The 22,561-nt window shown below is 47.2% G+C and overlaps 3 protein-coding genes and 1 long non-coding RNA gene across 5 annotated transcripts; 2 read left to right on the plus strand and 2 right to left on the minus strand.

The window, feature by feature from the left end:
* Nucleotides 1-8,102: 8,102 nt before the first annotated feature.
* On the minus strand, nt 8,103-14,927 carry p3h1 (prolyl 3-hydroxylase 1). Its single transcript, XM_068316352.1, has 14 exons — nt 14,264-14,927; nt 13,397-13,549; nt 12,970-13,159; nt 12,739-12,870; nt 12,014-12,153; nt 10,879-10,968; nt 10,744-10,796; nt 10,518-10,645; nt 10,199-10,326; nt 9,970-10,065; nt 9,738-9,888; nt 9,244-9,437; nt 9,016-9,156; nt 8,103-8,924 (listed from the first exon to the last, which is right to left on the minus strand). The coding sequence occupies exons 1-14, from the start codon at nt 14,723-14,725 to the stop codon at nt 8,427-8,429; spliced, it is 2,556 nt and encodes an 851-aa protein (XP_068172453.1). The 5' UTR covers nt 14,726-14,927; the 3' UTR covers nt 8,103-8,426.
* Nucleotides 10,862-12,030, plus strand: LOC137595967 (uncharacterized). The gene is made up of 3 exons (XR_011035483.1): nt 10,862-10,993; nt 11,107-11,165; nt 11,897-12,030. It is a non-coding gene; the product is annotated as an uncharacterized lncRNA (long non-coding RNA).
* Nucleotides 14,928-16,085: 1,158 nt separating the features above from the next.
* c5h1orf50 (chromosome 5 C1orf50 homolog) lies at nt 16,086-18,552 on the plus strand. Its single transcript, XM_068316350.1, has 5 exons — nt 16,086-16,248; nt 16,707-16,822; nt 17,035-17,121; nt 17,241-17,372; nt 17,658-18,552. The coding sequence occupies exons 1-5, from the start codon at nt 16,200-16,202 to the stop codon at nt 17,841-17,843; spliced, it is 570 nt and encodes a 189-aa protein (XP_068172451.1). The 5' UTR covers nt 16,086-16,199; the 3' UTR covers nt 17,844-18,552.
* Nucleotides 18,553-18,654: 102 nt separating this feature from the next.
* ap5b1 (adaptor related protein complex 5 subunit beta 1) lies at nt 18,655-22,411 on the minus strand. 2 transcript variants are annotated; one of them, XM_068316348.1, is made up of 3 exons: nt 22,096-22,411; nt 20,807-21,652; nt 18,655-20,588 (listed from the first exon to the last, which is right to left on the minus strand). In XM_068316348.1, exons 1-3 carry the CDS (start codon nt 22,231-22,233, stop codon nt 18,657-18,659), a joined length of 2,916 nt encoding a protein of 971 aa, XP_068172449.1. In that variant the 5' UTR covers nt 22,234-22,411; the 3' UTR covers nt 18,655-18,656. The 2 variants fall into 2 exon arrangements, with proteins under 2 accessions (XP_068172449.1, XP_068172450.1); XM_068316349.1 differs by having other exon boundaries at nt 20,807-21,601; nt 22,096-22,408.
* Between the last annotated feature and the right edge of the window lie 150 nt (nt 22,412-22,561).

A 22,561-nucleotide genomic window follows, 5' to 3' on the forward strand; every position in this document is an offset into this window, starting at 1 on the left:
ACCAAGTGTTTCTTTGAAAACGCTTCACTGCACCCTCATGCGTGTATTTGTAGAGATAAAGAGCAGTATATTAAAGACCCCCAAGACCTTATCGTCAACACGGCTCTTAGAGGTTTGCATTGGGGAGGACGAATGCGTGACCATAACGGTTGTGTTTTCAGATCTGCATCTTCTAATGAGGGGCTTGGGGTGAGTTGTGGTCGAAGCAGAGAGGTCAGCTGAGCCCGAGAGGCGAGAAGAGATGAAAGAGAACCAAAACAAGTGCTTGGGCCCAGTGTGGGTGAAAGGGGAGGGGGTTCCCACCGGGCTCTGGAGGTGCTTCTGACTTTGAATCATAACAGACTCCCATTGGTGGAGGCGGTGTGAGCGAAAATCTTAACTCGACGAGGTTTTCCAGTGTTAGATATGTGCTATAGGTTTGGTGTTTCATGTTCTTGGGGCCCCAGGCAAGGAATCAAGCAGGTGTAAGGGTGTCCAATTGAACCATATCCGACTGTCATACAGTTGCTAGTGCTGGGGTTTGTGGTACTGATGGGGACTTGTGTAGTGTGGTGGCGTCAGGCAAGGTTCATGGGTCTGTAGTTGGCATTGTTAAATGTGGCCGGATGAGTGGCTAACTTGGGGTTCCCTTTCCCAATTTTTTGCAGGGTTGGGGCGACCTGATGTTTGGTTTGTCTCATCTGATGTTCCCCTGCCCGAATACCACAATAGGTTGAAGGGCAGACCATCATTACAGTATCGTGTTTACGCTACTTGGAAAGTTTTCTCCTGAATGTCACTTCATAATTTCACCCGTCATTAAAATCTATTAGGATTTTAATGCAGAATAGAAATGCTAGAAAAGACACTCATGGACATGAAGATGTCAGTCTAGTGCTAATCAGAAGTGTATTTTCTAAAAATACAATCCAATCTCTTTAAGTATAGTGAGAAGGATCTGATGTCAATAAGGTAAATAAAAATAAAGATACCTAGAATCTGAGACTATGCTTTCAAGAGAATTTTTCTGGAGATCTCTTGTGGAAATTCTCCTTCTCCTTCTTCTTAGTCTCCTGATTTGCTCCTGTTCTCCTCTCGGCTCTTATCTCTCTGGAATGACTCTCCCCAAACAGGAAACCAGCAAATGTGCTCAACACGGCTTTATACTCACACGCAATTACAGCATCAGATTAAATGCTGTTGTCAGGGTTACCGTGAAACACGTGTTGACACGCAAACAGTATTGGAGGAGAATTCTGTAACACAACAGATAAGCCTATTGGTTTTATTCAATGAAGTCACGTGAATTAAATTACTGTCACACCTCCGGAGGTTAATGCCTGCAAAAGTTTGCAGACTTCCCAGAGACCTTTCGGTTCTCTCCAGAAAAACCACTATAATTACAATCCGTCAAACCATTCTTGTTCATGTTCTTCACCCAGAGAGCCTGCATGAGAAGGTGGCATCTGAATGAATGCAAGCTCAGCACAGACATGAATAATGTATGTCGGTGCCCGCGAGGAGAGCTCCTCTGGTCCGCCTCAAGTGGCCCTAAAGAGTCTGTTGGCTCCGCTCATTACGGAGTCCAACGGGGCGCCCTTCCCCCAAAGTCAACGGCAGCATGAAGTGTTTGTTGAGCTGACCGACGTCTTAATTGCTTTATGTCATGTTACATAATTCTATTTTGGAACGACTGTGAGAGGTTGACGTTGGGGGGGGGGGGGTCATCCAGAGCGTGTTCCACGAAATCTTTTCATCTGCCTGTTTGCTAAACTCTCGATGGCTGACCTTGTTTTTGTGGCTGCTTCGGTTCAGATACCTTCTGGTGACGGCGGTCATGAAGCGTGTGACTACCAGGGGAAGATGGGCCCTTTCTTTTCTTTCTGCCCTCCCACAATTCTTATCTCCTCTCATCTTTTCTGCCTCCCCATCCTTTTCCCTCCACCTCCTCCTCCTCCTCCTTCCTCGCCAGGGGATACATGGTTCAGTGGACGCCATCACTTTCTCCCTCTCCATCCCGCCGTCTCTCTCCCCACCTCTCAACTCTCTCTCCCTCTACTCATATTTTCCAGACCCCTGCCGCACTAAGCTGAGCTTATCAGTCAGCTGAGCTGATCAAAGACCGCGGCCATGTAGCGACTAACAAGAGGCGAGAGTTCCCAACGACACAGGACCTCCCAGCGGTTCCCACCACCACCGGCCTACTGTAACTGGAACGGACACGGAGGGACCCAAGCTAATTATACAGTCCGTCTGCGTGACTGCAAGAGCGATTGTTTGGTCGACGTGCTCAGGGGACTCCGAAGTGAAAAAGCTACCCAAAAGTCTTTATTATCCTCTGCAAAAATTATTCCATAAAACGATTCTGTTTTTATTTGCAAGGCCGATCTTTGGTGGGACTTTTGGATTTCCTTCTCTAGAGATATTAAGTCTTCCATTTCCCAGCATCCTCCTGGTGTACAGGGAAGGCCTTGGTGTTTTACCACCTCTCTTCTCCCTGTTGCCCCAGCATGCCCTCCTCCTTCTCCACCATCTCCACCATCCCATCCAGTTGCCTCTCAATGCTCTGGCCCCCTATTATCACTCTAATTAGCCCTAGCAGGCTTTCCCTCCTCTTCCTCCATCCCTTTGTTCCCAGTTTCTTCTTTTACCCTCCGTGACCTCCTCTCTCTGTTATTCTTCATATGTTTTTACAGTGTACCGGCTCCAGGCTCTGGACCCTGGTGGGAATAGAAACGCAATCCTCTGCTGTGCTGCGTGTCGTACTTAAAAGCCAAGACGCCTCAGGAGCTCGTACGTTTTCACCTGCAGCCCCAACAGGTATAACACTTTATAACAATGCCGACAGCATCAGTCGGTGTCCCCCGCTTTGCTTTCTTAACTCCTTCACCTCCTTTTGTACGACACAGCTGCCGGAATCGAGTCTCTTGCACCTGAAATTTGAGGCTACTTCTGGTTCCCCGAAATTCCGAAAGCTCCGCGCTGATCCGATCCTCCGAGAAACTCTGGGACGTGGCGGGTGGAGGAGGAGAAAGGAGAATGGGGGGGGGGGCAGAGACGAGAGCAGGAACACTTTTAGTAGTTCTGCAGGGGGGGCTCCTCGTCTGGGTGTGCATTTATCTGGAGTCAGAAGGAGCTTTATTGTAACCTCAGGTTAACCCAGGGCTCCGGAACATGACTGCTTTCTAACAGGGATCCCATTAGGAAGCCTTTCTGGTGTGGAGAGGGGCCTCTGAGTTCCTCCTCAGCCTCCTCTTAGCCTGGAGGGGGCCCACCGAGAAATAAAACAGAACGTCAGTTTTAGCCCCAACCATTAATTACAATTTAAATGTTGTCATAAAACACCTTACATACGTATTTCACAAGAACTGCAGCTCAAAGTGATTCATTATAAAGACATCTGAGGTACTTTTGAGTTCCCAGTTCACGTCTGTGGGGGCCAGAACACCCCCTTCCCCTTAGTAGGAACAAGTAGGCCAGACATGGACAAACTATGGCCCCTGGGCCAAGTACGGCCCTTTGGGCTTTGTAATCCGGCCCGCTAAATTTGCTGTACCACAGCATTTATTTTATGTAATAAATGCTGTGGTACAATAAATTGTAAAATAAACCCTGCACATGCATGCTTTGCTGTCTGATCAACTTTTATTTAATGGTTTTACATGTTCTTTGCATTAGAACAAATAAACAACTTTTAGAACCCTCTGTGGTCCACCAGTCCAACAGTTTGCCCACCCCCCCTCTGTAGGCAGTGAACACGTAGACTCCGTGCAGAATAGTCACAAAGCACATGTATGTCAAAAGTCATAGAATACCGGTTAGGACGGGAATCGCAAACGCCGCAAATGTTTCCTTAACCTTCAGTCACCGTCTGCCAGAAACTCGCAGAGGGGTGACAACAGCCAGAACAACACAACCACAACAAAAACTGTTCACTTTTATTTATTATCCGAGAACCGTTCTCGGGGTAACGGCGCCTGAACGTCGCTTCTGTTCTCCCAACAAGAGGAAAGTAGGTTACATTCCCGGCCACTCATCTTCACAAATACGTGTCACCTGGACGAAAAACGGCACGTTTACCCAACATCTGGCAATCCTTGTCGGGATGCTCTGTCACGCATGGGATCAAAGGTGAACAAGGATAGTCGTAACCTCCAATCAAATACCAGTAGGATTAAACAATAAAGAAAGTTTAGATCTAGTTTTGCTTCTACGGAGGAAACCAAGAGAAGTCAATTGATGGATGAAGGTGATTTTAGGGGATGTGGAGTTAAAATTTCCAATCTTTACAACTTCATTTATAATACAGTACATTGAGAAAAGATTGACCTTTGTAAAGTGTGCTCACTAAGAAGCAAAGCTACATTTAACTTGTGGATAAATGGGTCTGTCTGTGGGAGTGTTGAGCTCACTGTTTGGGTTCTAGTGTCTACAAAACCTTTCTCACACTCTTTGCCACATTTTTTTATTGGCTGCTATTCCAAAAATTTATCATGTACCTGTTAACTTGTAAAAAAACCCAACCCTTCCCCCTTCGTTTCGTTCACTTCCTGTTTCTGCTCTCGTCCCACCAACTCCTACACCTTTCGCTCACGTATAAAAACCCTACTCCTCTCACGCTTTGTTCCGTCGCTTGTCCTCGCGCTTTTATTTCCCCGTGAACTGACTTTTACTCGTCCAATCCTCTCCCTTCCTCTGCCTCCCACCAACTTTGTTCTCCCATCTGTCTCTCAGCGAGGGGTGGCGGCGAGCCAAGCATCACCCAGGCTGCCCCAACGCCGCAACAATCGGCTAAGACGTCTTCATCTGACGGGACAAAAGGTCCTTCAAGAGTCCCTGCTGTTCTCCTGGGGTGGGCGGGTGGGAGGGGGCTTATGGGTGCTAGCCAGCTGCTGACATGCTCAGCGATGAAGGTTAGGATGTGAAGGTAAAGGTAGGAGGGAACGGCGCCTGGAAGGACTAACACTAAACATCAGAACCTCCCTGAAACACCACCCCGCCACGAAGAGACGTTAATGCCTCCTAACAGGGTTCATGCATGGTAGCACTTAGCATAAGAAGCCTCCACCAACACACACACACACTTACACACACACACACACACACACACACTGTCGGACCTCTGTTTTTACTCCTACATTCACGTGATGCATGGAATTCATAATGGATCATTATCTCTACATCCAGTTTTATGGGGCCCAATAAAAATGTCTTTTAGCCATTAGCGCTGCAGTTTATTCACGCCCCCTCAGCCCAACAAGAATTCACCATAATTCCTCGTCGTAAATATGACTTAAACCAGATCCTTAACCTGCTGGTTCTCACGACGGCATCGGAGGTCAGAAAGGTCAAGAAGACTTTTGAGTAATTTTACTGCTAAATATATATCAGCTAGAACGGCTTATGTAATCTGGAAATTCCATTTTAAGTCACAGTTTAGCTCTAGTTCAGTAATCTAATACCACATGGGTCAAACCCAAGGCCCGGGGGCCAAATGTGGTCCCCCATATCATTTAACGTGGCCCGCGAAAGCATAAAAGGTCAGAGTGTCTAAAAATAAATAGGTCAAAAGTGTGCTATTACCAGAAACTACATTTCCCACAATGCACTAATTAAAACCATTTTAACTTTGACAAAAACATTCTGAACAAAGTTGATGTCCAAACTTGTGTCTGATGTTATTTTTCTTTATTCTCTTGGATAGTTTGATCCTTGATTGATGGAGTTCTGTGGGTTTAATAACCTGACAAATTAAAAAGATTCATGTTAGAACAGAGAAACAAAATTTAAAATAAATTTAAAATAAATTCAGTTATTTAACATTAAGGAGTAGTTACGTTTATTTTACATTAAATTGAGTTGCATTTACTTACATTTATTAGTTACATCTGGCCCTTTAAGGACAGCCGTTATGCTGATGTGGCCCTCGGTGAAAATGACTTTGACCCCTGCCTTTAACCGAATAATGATATTGGAATAAAGCGTGAGCAGTCTGAGGTTTCCGAGGGGAAAACGTTCAACAGGAAGTGACTTTAAAATCCTGTGGTGTAGTTTGTTAAATTGGTACCTACAGGTTTAAAGGCTGCCGGACCTTCACTGCGGTCCCATGCGGCGACCAGCACGGCCCGGACCCCCGTCCTATAGGAGAATAAGGAGACGCTTCATGGAGGGGCTGAAGTCATGGGTCAGGCATCCGTCAGGACGCCCCCCCCCCCCCTACCCCCCCAGCACAAAGCGGCCCTCTGTGCCGCTAACACAAGGTTGGTTTTTAGACGGGAGTCCGGACAATGGGGCCGACGGCCCCAACGCTCCCCTCGAAACTCTGTTCTTTACTTCGTATAAAACGCACAAATTTCCTCAAAGTAACATTGAGGATTGGGACGCACACACACACACACACACACACACACACACACACACACACACACACACACACACACACACACACACACACACACACACACACACACACACACACACACACACACCTCCCAGAGCGCTGAGCAAAGGGTTTACGGAGATAAGCGAAAGGCTAATCTTGAAAGTTGCAGCCAAAATGTTGGACAATGAAAAGTTTCCTTTGGATGTGCTGCTGGCAGCGGGGTGGGGGGGTTGTACTGGGGGTGGGGGTGGGGGGGGTGTACTGGGGGGTTGTAGAGGGTGGGTGGGTGGGGGGGGGGTCATGTCGGTCCTCCACATCCTGCTGTTTCATTCTCCTCTCGCCGGAGTCACAGTCACAGTTAATCTCAGGGCCTGCGTCCCACTGCGCCTCACCCCAACCTGCCACCCCTGTCTCCATGCCGGCCCCGTCGCCATGGAGACAGGGACAAACCCCTCAAGGCCCATGATGCGCTCCAGCGGTAAGGAGGAGGAACTTTTGATCCCCGTGGAAATGTATTGGAGAGGAGTCGGAGACGGACGTACCAGATGATGAAGACCTCCGTTGTCTACTGTAAGACCCCCCCCCCTCTCCACGTGACCAACCCCCCCCCCAACACGATCAGGCCCCGCCCCGCACGCCACCAGCTCCCACTCTTTCACAGAAACAATGGTCTAATCCTTAAAACACAAGTGCACAAGCAAACAAAGTGGCCTGTGTGTGTGTGTGTGTGTGTGTGTGTGTGTGTGTGTGTGTGTGTGTGTGTGTGTGTGTGTGTGTGTGTGTGTGTGTGTGTGTGTGTGTGTGTGTGTGTGTTTGCATCTTTCAAACCAGCCAGAGTAAGAAGATACAAATACAAAGAAAGCACTGACACACACACACACACACACACACACACACACACACACACACACACACACACACACACACACACACACACACACACTCTTTCCGTTCCATCTAGATGTCGGGTTCGCAAACAGAGAGCAGAATTTAAAAGACGCGTCTCTCAGCCTCACGTGGTCGATCAGCTGATCGTTCAACCGGAAGTCCGTCACTTCATTTCACTGTTTGGGTTCAAATTATTTGCCTTCACAGCTTTTTCCCCCACTTAAAAAAAAACCACAAAACCCCTCCATCCTCCACCTGATCAGAACCAAACACCATCCGGGTCCGATCACACCTGGATCACCTGCAGGTGATCTCCAGCCTGACGCGGGATAAAAACTGAAGACTCCGGTAAGTTCCCGTCACCTTTTCTTAAAGCAGTGGCCTCGAATTGGAATTTTTTTGGCGCAAAGAACAAATTACTTATGTTTTTTTATATGGAAAACGTTAATTACTAGGAGTGTTCGTGATATAATATACCCATTTATACACGTTGGTTTTCCTCATTGATTTATAGCATGACGGTGTTGAAAAGGTGGAGCCAGAACAATGAGCATTCAGGATTTTGAATTATTCAGATGACAGCAGGACAGCAGCTGGATTTCACCCTGAAGTTCATCACCTGAGGAGTTTTATTTATTTTTATTTATTTATTTATTGGGGGCGACAGCGAATCACCGAACGGCGCTTCCATCCTGACACCTGGTGTTCACTCGGGGAACTGCATGAAGAAATCACAACACGGTGTTTTAGGAAAGTCACCTTTATTTTATGAATTCAAAAAGTTTTTGAGTTTTTGGGGGGGGGGTTTTTCCACCAGAAAGAAATTGTTCATATTAGCCCCCCCCCCACCCCCCATCCCTTAGTCATCAACCCACCTGTGCATGGCTCTTCAAAATGATATAACAAATAAAAATTAAAAATTCAGAAAATTCAAGATGAGGACTGAAATGATTCGGACCGGCTCTAAAGACGCCAAAGAAAGATGGTTAGACGTGTTTGGGACCTTTGGTGGATTGTCAGCTTGACCTTTCATCATCATCATCATCATCATCATCATCATCATCATCACCAATTAATTAAAAGACAAATTAAGTTTGAAAGAAATCCCCTCGTTCTCATCCACCCTCCCACAAAGTAGTAGAAAACAGCACATAGACGCAGTCCCTGCCGCCCTGGATCAAAGCTCCTCCCTGCCGTTCTGTGAGTCTGTTTTAACTTTCCCAGAATCCTTCTTGGCGTCAGATTTTACTGTCTTTTTCGCAGCTGACTTTGCATTCTTTTTCTCCGCCTGCTTAGCTGGCGTCTGCTTCCCGTCTTTTTTAGCAGCAGGTTTTTTGCTTGCTGTTTTCTTCTTTCCCTCGTTTCCACCTGTGGTCTTTTCTTTCGGAGGTGCTTTAGTTTTTGTTTTGCCGGCCGGCTTTGCCTTGGCTTTATCTTTCGGTGAGGCGTCCGGTTTGTCGGCCCGCGTCTCCTCTGGTGCGTCCGGCTGCTGTTCCTCCGGTTTATCATCCTGATTGTCTTCTGGTTTGACCTGATCGGCTGGAGGAGGAGGAGGAGGAGGAGGAGGAGGAGGATCGGACGTCGTCTCTTTGGGCTCAGTCGTCTCTTTCTTGATGAATTCTTCATTCACGGGGGTAGAAAACATGGTCAGCATTTCCCCAGCTTGGATTCTCTCCTGCAGAGCAAAGAAAGGAATATTTGTTCCATATTTCCTGCAGAGCGATTCCTCCTCATGCTGATCCTCCCTCCCTAGATCTCATCCGTACCTTTTCCTCGTGGGCCGGATCCAGGGTGAACCACAGCGCCACGGCGCACCTCTGACCCCGGGTGACAGCTCTGACGCCGTGAGGGTTTTCCTTCCCCGCCCCGAACCCGACCACACGCCCACACTGTGGACGCAACTCAGCCTGGAGGGGTACGAGCATATCAAACGTGCATCATTTAGACCTGATGTTTGCTTCAAAGATCAGGGCGAGGAAAGCTCGACGACGCACCGTGACCGTTTTAGCATCCAGCTTCGTGAAGAAGAAATCCCCGCCTTCGAAGTCGTCATTCAGGTACAGGACGGCGCTGTAGTCCCTGTGTGTGTACGCAGGAGGTTCCTTCACACACTCGTTCATCTCAGACACCAGGAGACAGTTGTCGGCGTGAACGGGGTGACTCAGGTCCTCGCGGTCCTCCTGCTTCTCTGAAAAGACGACCGTCCGGGGAGAAGTTACACAACCGCAACCAGCCAGGATGAGTTAGCAACGCTTGGCCCCAGGCCCGCACGAAATAAACACGGGTCAGAAAATTATCTCCCAGCTCTTTAGCATCATTAGCATCACCAGCTAGTACAACTAGCTAGTCTATCTAGTTGTACTGAACTAAGAGACACAATTTCGAGATTTTCCAACTTTATTGAAGACGTGATCGACCGTTTTCGCAGAGGAGCAAACAGAAGTTGAGGAGACGACGACCTCCAGCAGACGGCCTCTTCCTGACTTACCGCTGATGGCGGAGCGACACACCAGGTGGGAGTAGGAGAAGTAAAGCGGAGCGTCCAGTTGGAAGTACGACGCCACCATCTTCCTCACCTCGTCGCTGAGGTCGAAGAAGAGTCGGGCGCTCTTCAGGGGAACCTTCCCCTCCTGTCCGAGCTGCAATCACAGAGAGAACCCAACCGTGTGTCGACATCTTTGACTTGGACCGTTTGCATTTCGGGCGGCAGGACTACAGACCTTCACCGCCTTCAGGACCGTCAACCCCTGGAAGGTCTCACTGGGGGAGTGGGGGGACGGTTTCCCGCTGTAGCCGTCGCCTTTCAGAGCAGCCGCCTGGAAAAGGGGCACAACATCGACATCATGACGGTCTGACGCACATCAACAAGCAGCGCAAAGACGTTCTCAGGTCAACGACCGTCCAGACAAACTTAAACATCAACAAACACAAGTCCTTCAGTTAACTCACGTTGGAGAGTCGCTGCAGCTCCTTGCACTCCTCCTCACCGACCACTCCATCCAACAGAACTCGTTGGGTACCGTTGAGCTCCTGGGCCGTCATGGTCACCTTGATGCCATCAGGTAACAGACTGACACCTAGACCAGGAAACTCAGACGAGTCAAACCATTTTCTGTCTTTCTGTGCTTTACAAATCGTTTCTTTGGGACTTTTGGTTTTGTGGATCCTGGTTCCCTTCCGGTTGTGGTCTCATAACTTCATCTGGGTCCTCCTACACCTTCAGATTCCTGTTTTTACCACAAGCGTAACCCTGATGTGAAACATTTACCTTCCTCCAACCCCGTGATCCGGGACAAATCTGAGGAATCCTTCTTCTTCTCCTCAACCAGAGTCTCAATTTCCTTCATTAGGTTTCCTATTTCCTCCGTGATCCTCGCTGCTGCCTCTCTTTCGGCTCTGAGGCACACGGAAAAGACAAATAACATAACTTCGAGATCGACTTATTATCACGGTGTAGAAATGGCGTTTTATTGAGGAAATGTCTTCAATCTTACTTCTGCTTCTCTCTCAGTTTCTTCGGCATGGTATCTTCAGGTGTCCAGGTGTCCTAAGAAGTAAGACCACAAAGTCAAATATCTCTAACAGAAACAAGCAAAATGTGGCGGACATCAAAAGATTTCATCACTCACTGGATCGACAAAGGTGATGCCGAAGGCTTCGTATCCAAAGTAGAGCAGCTCTTTCTCCAGTAGGGAATGTCGGATGTACTGCTTCACCACCTAAACGTCACAAATGGAGCTCAAGGTAATCTGTGGCTTTGAGAAAATATCGCTCATAAAGGAGACAGCAGTCCCACTTAGTGTTATAGAGTTCAATATTTCTACTTTCTCACAAAATGAATGTTGTTCTCTTTGAAGATGGTGACAAATCCAAAAGGAAAACTACGTATGTACGTAAGGAAATGCCCTCCAAGGAGGTAATTTTCTAAAAACCCTTAAACCACAGCAGCTAAATGGAAACCAGCCATTGTTACTGTGACTGGTCACAGTAACAATGCTTTCCCGTAACACATGATTGGTGGAAAAACATCCAATTAGATTTAGTGAATGGCAGGAAGAGGCAAAATGAACTGCTGGTGAATTAAAAAGCAATGAACTTTGTATTTCTAATCAACTTAATAATCATTATGTGATTATTAAGTTAATAATAATAAATTAAGTTCTTATAAAAATAAATAATAATAATAAATAAAAATAAATAAATAATAATAATAAATAAATGTTAAAATAAATAAAAATAAATTAATAAGCGCATATTAAGGATATGTTCAATTTCCTCCGGGATTAATAAAGTATTGATCTATCTATCAATTAAAAAACAAAATAACCAGTAGTTGTAAATGCGTGTGAAAGTTTTTAGTCGTTTTCGTGTCATTTTTGAATTTTTATTCCATAACTGAGCGCAGAAATCTCAAGACTAATGAATTCCCTATCATCGGTGATCAGTATTGATCAATGACTCTATCAACTTGCTACAAATACTGCATAATATGGACATTTATTGCCTGAGGCAGTAAAAATCTTATCGCTTCTTTAGACAGTCGTAAGGGTTTATGTGCTTTAGAGTACTTTTTAATGCCTCTTTTGCACCCTTGAGTACATTTAAATGCTAATAGAAGCTATTTTTCTCCCGCCACATGCTTTGCAGGCTGATTTACTGCTGATGGTTGAGGATTAAAATAACACTCGGATAAAATAACTGCGCTGGAAAGGCGCCCTGGATGAAATCTCCTCCTGACGGCGGCGTGAGTGAGATCGACTCTACCTCTCGGGCTGAAATGGACTTTGCCTTGTCTTCACCCAGGATGGCGGAATAATAAGCCAGGTTCTGGTTCATCACCTCGTCGTTAGGGTGGAACAGCAGGTAGGTCTTGGCGCACTCGATGGCCGGCTCGTACTTGTCACCTGGAGGGAGGGAGGGAGGAAAAACAGGAGGGTGAACAGCTGGCATGAGGCGTCCAACAGCTGTTCATAAGAGATGCAATATAATCTGATTGGTGCGTCAAGATGAACCAATCGGGAAGCAGCTCTTTTTATCTCTTATTTTTATGCACAAGAAACCCGGATGATGTCATCCAGGTTAGCCAGGCTTTATTATTGGAGGCTACAAACGCACACGCATGCATTTAAAACCGATGGAGTGGATTTGGAAAGACCGATTGGCTGTGATGCAAATGAACGATTTCCTTACTGGGTGATGATCACCTTTGTGATCAGGTGCTTACGAGGCCATCTGTGCTCCATAAACGTAAGTAGGTAAAAAAAAACTTGATTTGAAGCGAACAGAGCTTTTTAAGTTCACCTCTTCAGTTTGGAAAAAATACAAATAAATAGCATCATTAATACCTAAAAGAGTACATAAATTAAAAATAAGCTTATTTTCGATATAAATCCACAGGAAAGACGCTTTCTTGGTCAGTCGTGGTTTGATTTCTGTGTTATTTTGGGATGGAACCGGTCCTGGATTAACGTTCCTGTGTTTGGACTCACTGTTGTAGTAGGAGAACTGCAGGTAGTTGAAATGCGAGGGGAGGAAGTCCTCGAAGGGTTTGTCTTTGCCGGCGTTTGAGGCTAACTCCACAGCGCAGTGCTGCTTACAGTTCAGGATCTGCAGGTAGTGATCTGACACAAACACATCCAGACAACGACAAGTGAACCGACATGCTCTCAGGTCTGACGGAATCACGTTTTCGCAGACGCGCCCAGGATTAACCGTCTCACCAGTTATGGTCTGGAACAGATCAGCGCTGTATTCCATGTAGTTGTATCCGTCGTATTTATAGGCGCCCTCGCAGAGCGCCCTGCACTCCGTGTCGGCAGTGAAGTACTCGTTTACGGCCGCCTCGAAATGCTCAGCCGCCAGGCCGAAGGAGTCGTCGCTGTAGTAGCTCTTCCCAAGCAGGAACTCAGCCTGAGGAGGCAGGAAGGAGTTTGTGGAACATTACGAAAGTTTATGCATTTGAAAGCATCAGAAAAGATCATTGTTTGTACTAAAAAGGACTGAATTATAGGCTTAGAGGGATGTAACTTCTGGCCTAACTTTGTGCACCAATGCTGCTGCTTTATGTGCCTTCAATTGCCCCTTGGAGACAAATAAAGTTTTTCAAATTGAATTAAATGGTAAAATTGACCAATAAAGCATTCTTACCATGTGTGTTCTGGCTTCCAGGTCTTTGAAATCCTCTTCCTCCACTCCGGCCATCATCCTGTAGTAATCCAGGTTCTGCTTCATCTCGATGTGATCCGGGTTGGCCTGGAAGAAGGTGTTGGCAGCCGCAACGGCTTTGTTCAGCTTATTGATCTGAAAGAAATCACACCGGGGTTCAGCTTCATCTTTGAATGAAGGAGAAGTGATCAGGTATTCACCAGGGAAAATCACCTTTAGTTCAGAATTCAGCTTTTCCTACAAAAGTGCTGCTAAAAAACCCAGTTCCCACCTCTTAATCCAGAACAATTATCACCCGTCTAACTTAATATATTATATGGTGTGTTAAATAATTTTTATTGTGATGTGTGTGTTATGATGAAATGATGATGGAACACACACACTGTGACTCTGCAAACAGATTAAAATTCTGCACCAGATTTGTTCACGGTGTTGCTTTCAAGTTCTATCAAAGTGTAGTATTTTTGAAAACTCACGCAAAAAAGTGAGCAGGAAACCGTTTTCTGAAATATTTATCACCTATCGACACAGGCCCCCAAACTTTATTCCGGTAGGAGTAGTTTAGGACTAGTAGTAGGCCTTTAAACCGCCGGATTCCAAAATTTCGGCGTCCTATAGTGAGACTCCACAGAAGCTGACTCCACCTTAAGACGTGGCATGGCTGCTTCAGTTTGGGGGGGTGGAGAAGGAGCGCGTTTCCAGCATCCATCTCAATAATAAAGATATACTCACTTATTCTGGGGCAATAAGTTTTTATATTTACACAGCTGGGGGGGGAAACACGCGTCTCTTACGCGTCATGCTTTTTTCCCCCCCAGTGGGCCATAAACTCGGATCCGCTTTATTTACCTTAAAATAAGCCACTTGTAAGTAATTATAAGGAGTTCTCTTGTTGAACTCCAGCTGCACATCTTCGGTGACCTGGTGCAGAGTTGGAGATCCCAACTTCTCCGTTTCGCAGGAGTTCACACAGTCTGCCCGTTTCAGGATCTTCTGGAAGAAGCCCAGGTCCTCCAGAGACCCGACCCCCGGGATAGGGACTCCCAAGCCGGGCAGTTGGGCCCCGTAAGCGGTCTGGTTGGCGCAGCTGAGCCGGCACTGCGCCTTCACCTTGCGGACCGTCGCTTTGTTCTTCAGAGCTTTCTCCATGTTCAGGATGACCGACAGCCAGTCCCCCTTGTAGTAGGCTTCCACCGCCGCGTCGAAGAGGAAGTCGCAGGGCTCCAGCACGAAGCCCCGGCTGGGGCCGGAGTCCGACGCGCACAGCGGGATGAAGGCGCACAGGAGGACGAAGGCGCGGCGGGGCTCCATGCTGTTCCTGCCGGGCTCTGCAGCGACCGAAGGCGGCCACACCACACTGGAAGAGAGGCTGAACGAGAGGAACTTCTTTCCCCGTCTGCCACTGCAGGAGGTGGGGTCTGAGCAAGCCGGGGGCCCCCGGTAACACCCCCAGACTCCCCCCGACGCACAGCGACAGGCGCAAAAAATAGACTGGCGATCTTGGGTTTGTTGTCAAACCACAGAACAGAAGTTTAAAGAGTTAAGGAGAACAAATATTAACTTTTTTTCTCTTTATTTAACACAAAAAACCTGTTTCTACTATTTTCTATAATTATATTTAATTATTTTAATTGGACGGCGCTCAAACTTCATCCATGACCGTCACTGCGCCTGAAAGCAACATTCGGGTTGTTCTTTTATGATCCGTTGATAATAAACGACCCCTTTAGAATGATATCATCATTATTATTTTTGACAGCCTTTAAATTTATTGTAGATCTTTTCAAAGTATGACCGTGTATTATTTTCCAAGCATTGCAGTCATTAAAACATGAAGTTGGAGACAAAAGCCAGAAAAAATACAATGAAATGTAACAAAACACCACAGATAATTTAATATTTTTAATAATAACAGAACTAATGATTTATTGTGATGTGTTTCTTTGTGATTATAAGTACAGTAAATGGAAAGGGAAGTTTAATTTGTCGGCTGGTTAATTCTAGCCTAACTTCGGGATACGGTGGCCTGCAGGGACAATTCAAGGATGCGCTCATATGACGGGTAAACTTAAAGAGCACAGCCTTGAAAGGAGAGTTTTAAAAAACTGACATAATGTTTGATATGATAACAACAACATTGATAGTTGATTTTTATGAAATAGAAATATTTGCGTGTTTATGTTGTCGATTTGACGAATCGTTTTAAGGAAGGAATTTAGGGCCCAACATATCTTCTCATAATCCTAACACTTATTGGGGACACGGGCTTATATTAAATACCCACACTTCACTGCCCTTCATAAATACTGTGCACACAAAATAAATAAATAAATAAATAAATAAAAAATGAACAAAAAAGAAATCCACTACTTAAGTTCAACGAACTCCTGCCATTCGTGTGTATTTTTATGGTCAGGGTTTATCTAACACGTAGAGGTGAGCCTTTTCAATTGCCTGAAAGTAAATACATTTATTTTAAATATACACTAAACTGAAATACGGGCGTTGACTCTGCTACGAATTAGTATGAAATTTAATTTAAAATATATAATCATAGTGGCTGCTATATATTTTTAAAATGAAAATAATCGAGGATTTTACTCAGGCATAAATGAGGACTACTGTCGCCGGTAAAACAAGGCAGTAATTAAGGACCCATGAAGCTTGTTGTTTTAGTCAAATATTAGCCGGTTATTTAACGAGCTGTGGGGGTCAGAAAAGAGCTCATTTTTAAAAAGTCACTCGATAAATACGTTTGTAGTAAAACGGAGGGAAGAAAAAGGAAATGGACATGACGGTTAGCCTTCCGCACCAGCCCGACAAAACCACCACAGGTAACACAAACTAGCCGAGTAAATCAATGCTTTCTGCCGCTGTTAGCATTACCTTAGAGCAGCCTGTCGCTGTTAGCATTACCTTAGAGCAGCCTGTCGCTGTTAGCATTACCTTAGAGCAGCCTGTCGCTACATGTTTCTACTGGTAGCAGAGGAATGGGTTCACTACCTCAGGATAACCTCATGTTTTCTGCAAGGCGGTTACAATTCTGTTACTGTTAGCCTACTGAAAACATTGCATTACCGATGCAATGGCATTGAAGTTACTGTATTTTTTTTAAAATTATGTTTTATTCTCATTAATACCTGTATTTTTATTAAATAATCGCTAGTTATTGCAGCTGCTGTTGTAAACAGTTATGGAAACATTAGTAATAACTCCTGTTGTCGTTTGGTTTCATGCGTTACGTCATCAGACGGGTTTTACGTGACGTAACACTAATTTGTGTTTTGATCAGTGACTCTGGTGGAGAGCAGCAGCGCCCCCAGCGGGTTGGAGCTGGTTAGTTCCTATCAGACCAACCGGGTGGGTGACCCCATGGACCTGGTCGCCCTGGCAACGCAAGTCCAGAAGGTGTGGGCTGAGAAGTGTTTATTATCCGTCTGTCTGTTAAACTTATGTGATCACTAATCCATAAATGCATTGGAACAAGTAGATTAAAGTATTATTTCAGATCTGGTTCAGAATGCTGGTGCAGAAACAGAACCACCTTGGAGGAAGTATCTGTTCTGACTTTAATTTAAACACCGTGTCGGCCCTGAAAACATTTATATTTTCTTTTTTAGGGAGATGATTTCATCAAAGCTAACGCATGCAACAAACTAACAGTGATCGCTGACCAGATCAGATACCTGCAGGAACAAGCAAAAAAGGTAAGGAAACCTGCAAAATATAAAATATGAGTATGTTTATAATTTTATCATTTCACTGTAGAAAGGCCATAAGATGTGCTTTTTGTCAAAATGCACACTTTTCTTCTGACCTTCTTTAGGTTTTAGAAGAGGCTAAAAGAGACGCCGATCTGCACCATGCTGCATGTAATATAGTGAAAAAACCAGGAAACATGTATTATCTGTACGAGCGGCCATCCGGACAGAAATATTTCTCCATTATCTCTCCTAAGGTCGGTGTTATATCAGATCATTCAGCCATCTGTGATGGGGTTTTTTCCTTCAGAGTAATGCAACTGTTCTACAAGACACAAAGAATGAAAACTCAAATAGAGATAATAGTTATTAGAGATGTGGTTTAAGTAATCTAATTATTGATCAACGCATCATTTCAGCTCTTCAGTAAATCTTTGTGATGGAAGAGCGTTGTGGGTTTACACACTGATGTGAAAAAATTCGTAGTGTTCTGCTATTTGCACCTCCTCACTGTGACTTAATTTGTCTGTCCTCTCCTGAAGGAATGGGGTGCCAGCTGTCCTCACACCTTCATCGGTGCATTCAAGCTTCAGCACGACATGTCGTGGACCCCCATAGACCAGGTGAAGGAGAGGGATGCGGAACTCGCCATCTTAGACAAACTCATCAGCCAGAACGCTGCCTTACCGTCCGCCTCAGGATCCATCTTCAAGGGCCTCACCGATTAGAGGACCGGTGAATCGGACGGGAAAAGGGGTTTTAAAAAGGACCTGGCTGGGAGATAACTGTGGCCTTAATGACAGCTTCAAATCAAGCAATCCATCATCTCAGTGACTTTGATACAGTCGGTGCATTTAGATACCAGAGACACACTGTCTTAACCTGTGGGAGGTTTTCATGGGTGCGGCCATTGTTAATGTTTGCATTAAGAAACCAAATGAACATTTTGAACACAAGTTTAAATATTTGACCTCATCAGTCTTCACTAAACCAGTTCCTACCCAGTCTTTGTTTCATCAGGATGGCGATGAATTTATTATTTCCTGTTGTATCTCCAAACCCCTCCCCACACAGGAAGTGGCAGTGGTTGAGCAGGATCAGAGGGGCGGGACCTACAGTGACTTGTGCTCATCAGACACGCCCCTGACTGATTGGTGGTTTAGATTCAAGCATGGTGGATTCTTGCAGAAGAGTTTAACAGATTGTCTCTTGAACCACTGAGGATATAACAGTTTTAGTAAAAATGTTATTTCTATATTTTTTATCATCTGCAGCTTTAAAACCTTTTCATAAAGTAGGAGTGAAGTTGAGCCATCCTTGATAACTTTACAGGCTGTAATTAAACATTTTTTGACTGTATTTGAGAAAGAAATTCAGATAAATGTAATTGTACATGTTTTTAATTTCTGTGCAGTAACTTAAATCAACTGTCTTGAATTATAAATTACAAGTGACATTAAAGTGCTGACAAATTCATATATTTTATAGAAAAAATTCTGTTTTCTTGAAATTAAAAGTTAAGGCGGTAACAAGAGCGACACTCAGAGCTGAGTGTTCTCCTGTGAGGAGGTGACGTCCAGCAGGTAAGAGTTCATGTGCGTCAGGAGCGACCAGGTATCCGTGGCGATGCTGAAGTGGGCGGCGTCTTCCTCCGACCGGATCTTGAGGAGCAGGTGAGATCGCGGCGGGAGGAACAGAAACACTCGAAGCGCCTCGTCGGACGGATCCGACACCAGTAACGGGAGGAAGTGTCTCGTCACCACGGCGACCAACGCTGCCGGCGTCAGCTGACAGCAGAACAGACTGGTGCTGCAGTCCGACGCCCCCTCCTCCTCGCTCTCGCGGGTGATTCTATCCCACAATCCCTCAAAAAGGTTCCGTATCCTGACCGGCCCCCAGTCGGGGGGCGTGGGCGGAGCCCTGAACACCTGCTGGAACGCCACCCGCACGTCTGGCAGCGGGGTGAACCAGGTGAGGCCGTCCTGAGCCGTGAAGACGGCGCTGGTGTGGAGCACGGTGGGGCGGGGCCGTCTGGGCTTCAGCGTCAGGGTCACCCGGGGCGGGGGCCGGTCCCTGAACAGACAGGGGACGCTGACGTTGCTCAGGTCTTCGTAGTGATCGTCCGTCAGGCTGAAGTGGAGGCAGATGCTGAAGATCTGGTGGAAGCGGGGGTCCCCGGCCCCCAGGTGGGTCAGACGGTAGTTCAGGGTGACGTCGGCGGCGAATCCCGGGGCGTCAAACTGACCTCTGTAGGCCTCCAGGGTGGAAGCCGCCTCCGGGGGGGGGCTCTCCGTCTCCTCCCGCTTCAGCTTCCCGTCAGTCGCTGTTTCTCCCGGCTGGGATTGGATCAGCTCCAGCACGGCTTCTTCTGCCTGGTGGATCGTGATGGCGTTCGTAAGCCCCTCCCCCTCCGCCATGATGGACGACAGCGTTCGCAGCTTCACCTGACCGCCCCCCTCGCTCCTGCCCTGCGCCAACACCCCGGCCAGTTTCTCGCGGGACAGCGTGGTCAGGAGGGTGTAGTAGAGGCGGGCGTGGTCCTGGATGTCCGTGTCGCCGTAGCGACGGGCGATGAGCAGCAGGACGTCGGCCAGAGGGAGGAGCAGCGAGTCCAGGCTGGGGTGGACCAAAAGGTGCCGGCAGACCCCCAGCAGGCCGTTCCCTAGCCGCCAGGCGCCGCTCACGCCTGGGGGGTTGCAGGCTGTGGTGACGATGCTGGACAGGAAGCGGAGGGTGCTCTGCTGGGGGATTTCCCCTTCCTCCGCCACCCGAGCCAGGACCTTCAGGTGCTGGTGGAGGTCCAGTGAGGGGATCTTGGGGAGGGGGGCGCCGGTGATGACTCCCTGGAGGGCCTTCAGGAGCCCGACGGCCCAGCCGGAGTGGGGCAGCTTCTCCTGCGTCCGGTCGGCCAGGTTGATGAGGTGCGGGGCCAGGTGGGTGTGGCGCAGGTAGAGCCCCCCCAGCTGCCCCGTCAGGCCGTCGGAGAAGCGCTCCACGTGGTGGAAGTGGAACAGGAAGAGGAAGGCGGATCTGAAGAAGGTGACCGCCGTCTCCCGGCTGCCTCCGTTGTCCACGATGCGCAGCAGCGAGGAGAGGTGTTCGTACAGGTGGGCCACGCCCCTGCCCTCCTCTTCCACCCCCTCCGCCTGCTCCTCCTCCTCCTCCAGGTACACCAGAGACAGCAGCTTCAGGCGGGCCAGCATGGCGGCGCTGTCGTCGAACACGGTGGGTGCCAGAGCCGAGGCCAACGCCGGCGTCAGCAGCACGGGGAGCGTCTCGTCGCCGAAGCCGATCGGCCGGTTCTCCGGGAAGTGCAGGATGCAGTCCGTGTAGAACAGCTTCTCGGGGGTGCTGAGCAAAGGATGCTGGGAGAGCAGGACCAGCCGCTTGAGGAGGAAAGACTCGTCTTCGGCGCTGAACAGGCTGTCGGTGAACGCGCCCTTCATCAGCAGTGTGGTGTGGAAAAGGCACAGCTGGAGGGAAGAGAACAGTCATTAGAGCATGTGTGGCGGGTGGAAAAAGGAAGTTCTGGATCCACACAGGAAATGAAAGCGACTGTTCTAAAGTCGTTTAACTAGATCCCTAAATTCTAATCTGAATGGATCAATAAGATCAATAAGAAATATCAGCAATTAGATTAAATTGGAGAAGCCTGGATGATATTTTCCGCTCCATCCCGGCCGACACTGACCTCGCTCGTGCCCAGCAGACGCAGCAGCTGAGCTCTGAATATGACCGGAGGGACTCCAGGCAGCATGGCCACCACCTCCGTCAGTCGGTGCAGCAGCGCGGCCTGACACAGGGGGGTCAGGAGGTAGGAGTCCTCCAGGAGGGACGACAGCACGGAGCGCAGCTCCTTACAATCGGGTCCGGTCTGAAGCGTCGGTATCGTACCCAGGGGTCCCAGGATTAAGGAGGACAGAACGGTGGAGTCACGGATGTTCGTAGGGCTGGAGTCTTGCTCTGCCTCCCACGCTACCGGCGTATTCCCCCCCAGAAGAGCCTTCAGATGTTCCGCCCCGCCTTCTGTTTCCTGCGTGAGCTGGTAAACGGCGTTCCTCAACACCAAGGTTTGCAGTCCGGCGTAGGCCTGGTGGATCCGGGAGGCCTCCCGATGTCGAAGCCCGCCCAGCAGCTCCAGGTGCTGGGAGAGGAGGCCGGGTGAGCAGGCCCCCAGCTCCCGCAGGCAGTCGCAGGCCGTGGCTCGAAGAGAGCGAAGGGCGACGTCGCCCTGGAGGTCGCTGGTGTCCTGGGCGATCTGGAGGAGAAGCTCCAGGAAGTCTTGAGAGGCGCGGGAGCAGTTGTCCACGCAGCCGGAGCAGACTAGGACGGAGGTGAGCGCCAGGAGGAGGTGGCAGCGGAACTGGACTGACTTGGGAGGACAGTTGATGAAGACCGACATGAGCTCCATGGCCGTCTCCTCTCCCACCGTTTCTGACCGGCACAGCCGGGTCGGGTGCTCGCATAGCGGGGAGAGCAGGAGGACCTGAGGGGGTGGGACGCAAGAAATGTGGATCCATGACACCAGACACACCAGCTGGGGTTAACATGGAAAAGCTGAGTTTTATTTCTTTAAAATTAACTTAACAAATAATGTAAACTCTATAATGTAGCAATTAAATTTTACTTTTCTCCATAAAATATGCTTTTATTTTTTAGAATTTTTTTTTTTGCATTTAAATGTATTCTCGCACTGTTTAGGAAAGTATTTACTAATTTAAAGATGAATGTAGAGAAATAGTCCAACAATAAACGTGATTTTGTTCTTCATTCCTGATGTTTTATTTTTTATATAGAATATCTGACTCATATTTCTTATATTCCTCATATTTTATTTTATTTTATACAGAATATCTGACTCATATTTCTTATATTCCTCATATTTTATTTTATTTTATATAGAATATCTGACTCATATTTCTTATATTCCTCATATTTTATTTTATTTTATATAGAATAAGACTCATATTTGTGCCTTACCTTCACGCTGTAAGGGGCTCTGTCATCACGGAGCTCTCGCAGTAACTCCGCCAGGAAAGTGTCCGCTGAGGTCCCGCAGAGGAAGAAAGAAGGACCGGCAGAGAAAGAAGAGATTCTCCCGACCCAGTTCGAGGCCATAGTCGAAAAAACCCCCCAAAGTTTAGCTCAATAACTCCGTTTAAGCTCAATCTTCATTGTGATGTTTTTCTTTCTTTACGCAGTTCTCCCTTCCACCAACCAGCCCGTCTACTTCCGTGTTGTGTCACGTGCACATTTAACAAGCACGGGTTTGCATTAGCGCCCCCTGCTGGTCGGGTCATAGGTCAATCATGTTTTCATCGGATCTTTATTTTCTTACTAATGTTTTATATTACTATAATGTAATAATACTCTCTGAAATTGATTATTTTTAATAGCCACTATATATGTGATAAATATGGAGTGAAAAACTGATTTTAAAAAAAAA

This window comes from Antennarius striatus, chromosome 5 (assembly GCF_040054535.1).
Source record: "Antennarius striatus isolate MH-2024 chromosome 5, ASM4005453v1, whole genome shotgun sequence".
NCBI classification, from domain to species: Eukaryota; Metazoa; Chordata; class Actinopteri; order Lophiiformes; family Antennariidae; genus Antennarius; species Antennarius striatus.

What these genes read in the sequence shown, in the direction of transcription:
- p3h1 (XM_068316352.1), bottom strand. Translation starts at nt 14,725, where the DNA reads ATGGAGCCCCGCCGCGCCTTCGTCCTCCTGTGCGCCTTCATCCCGCTG. An exon ending in TACAAGTGGCTTATTTTAAG is followed by an intron (nt 13,550 to 14,263) that starts GTAAATAAAGCG and finishes GATTTCTTTCAG; the next exon opens with ATCAATAAGCTGAACAAAGC. An exon ending in TGGATGCTAAAACGGTCACG is followed by an intron (nt 9,157 to 9,243) that starts GTGCGTCGTCGA and finishes GTACCCCTCCAG; the next exon opens with GCTGAGTTGCGTCCACAGTG.
- c5h1orf50 (XM_068316350.1), top strand. Translation starts at nt 16,200, where the DNA reads ATGGACATGACGGTTAGCCTTCCGCACCAGCCCGACAAAACCACCACA. An exon ending in GCCCGACAAAACCACCACAG is followed by an intron (nt 16,249 to 16,706) that starts GTAACACAAACT and finishes TGTTTTGATCAG; the next exon opens with TGACTCTGGTGGAGAGCAGC. An exon ending in TGGCAACGCAAGTCCAGAAG is followed by an intron (nt 16,823 to 17,034) that starts GTGTGGGCTGAG and finishes TTTCTTTTTTAG; the next exon opens with GGAGATGATTTCATCAAAGC.
- ap5b1 (XM_068316348.1), bottom strand. Translation starts at nt 22,233, where the DNA reads ATGGCCTCGAACTGGGTCGGGAGAATCTCTTCTTTCTCTGCCGGTCCT. An exon ending in GAGCCCCTTACAGCGTGAAG is followed by an intron (nt 21,653 to 22,095) that starts GTAAGGCACAAA and finishes TGTTAACCCCAG; the next exon opens with CTGGTGTGTCTGGTGTCATG. An exon ending in GTCTGCTGGGCACGAGCGAG is followed by an intron (nt 20,589 to 20,806) that starts GTCAGTGTCGGC and finishes TCTTCCCTCCAG; the next exon opens with CTGTGCCTTTTCCACACCAC.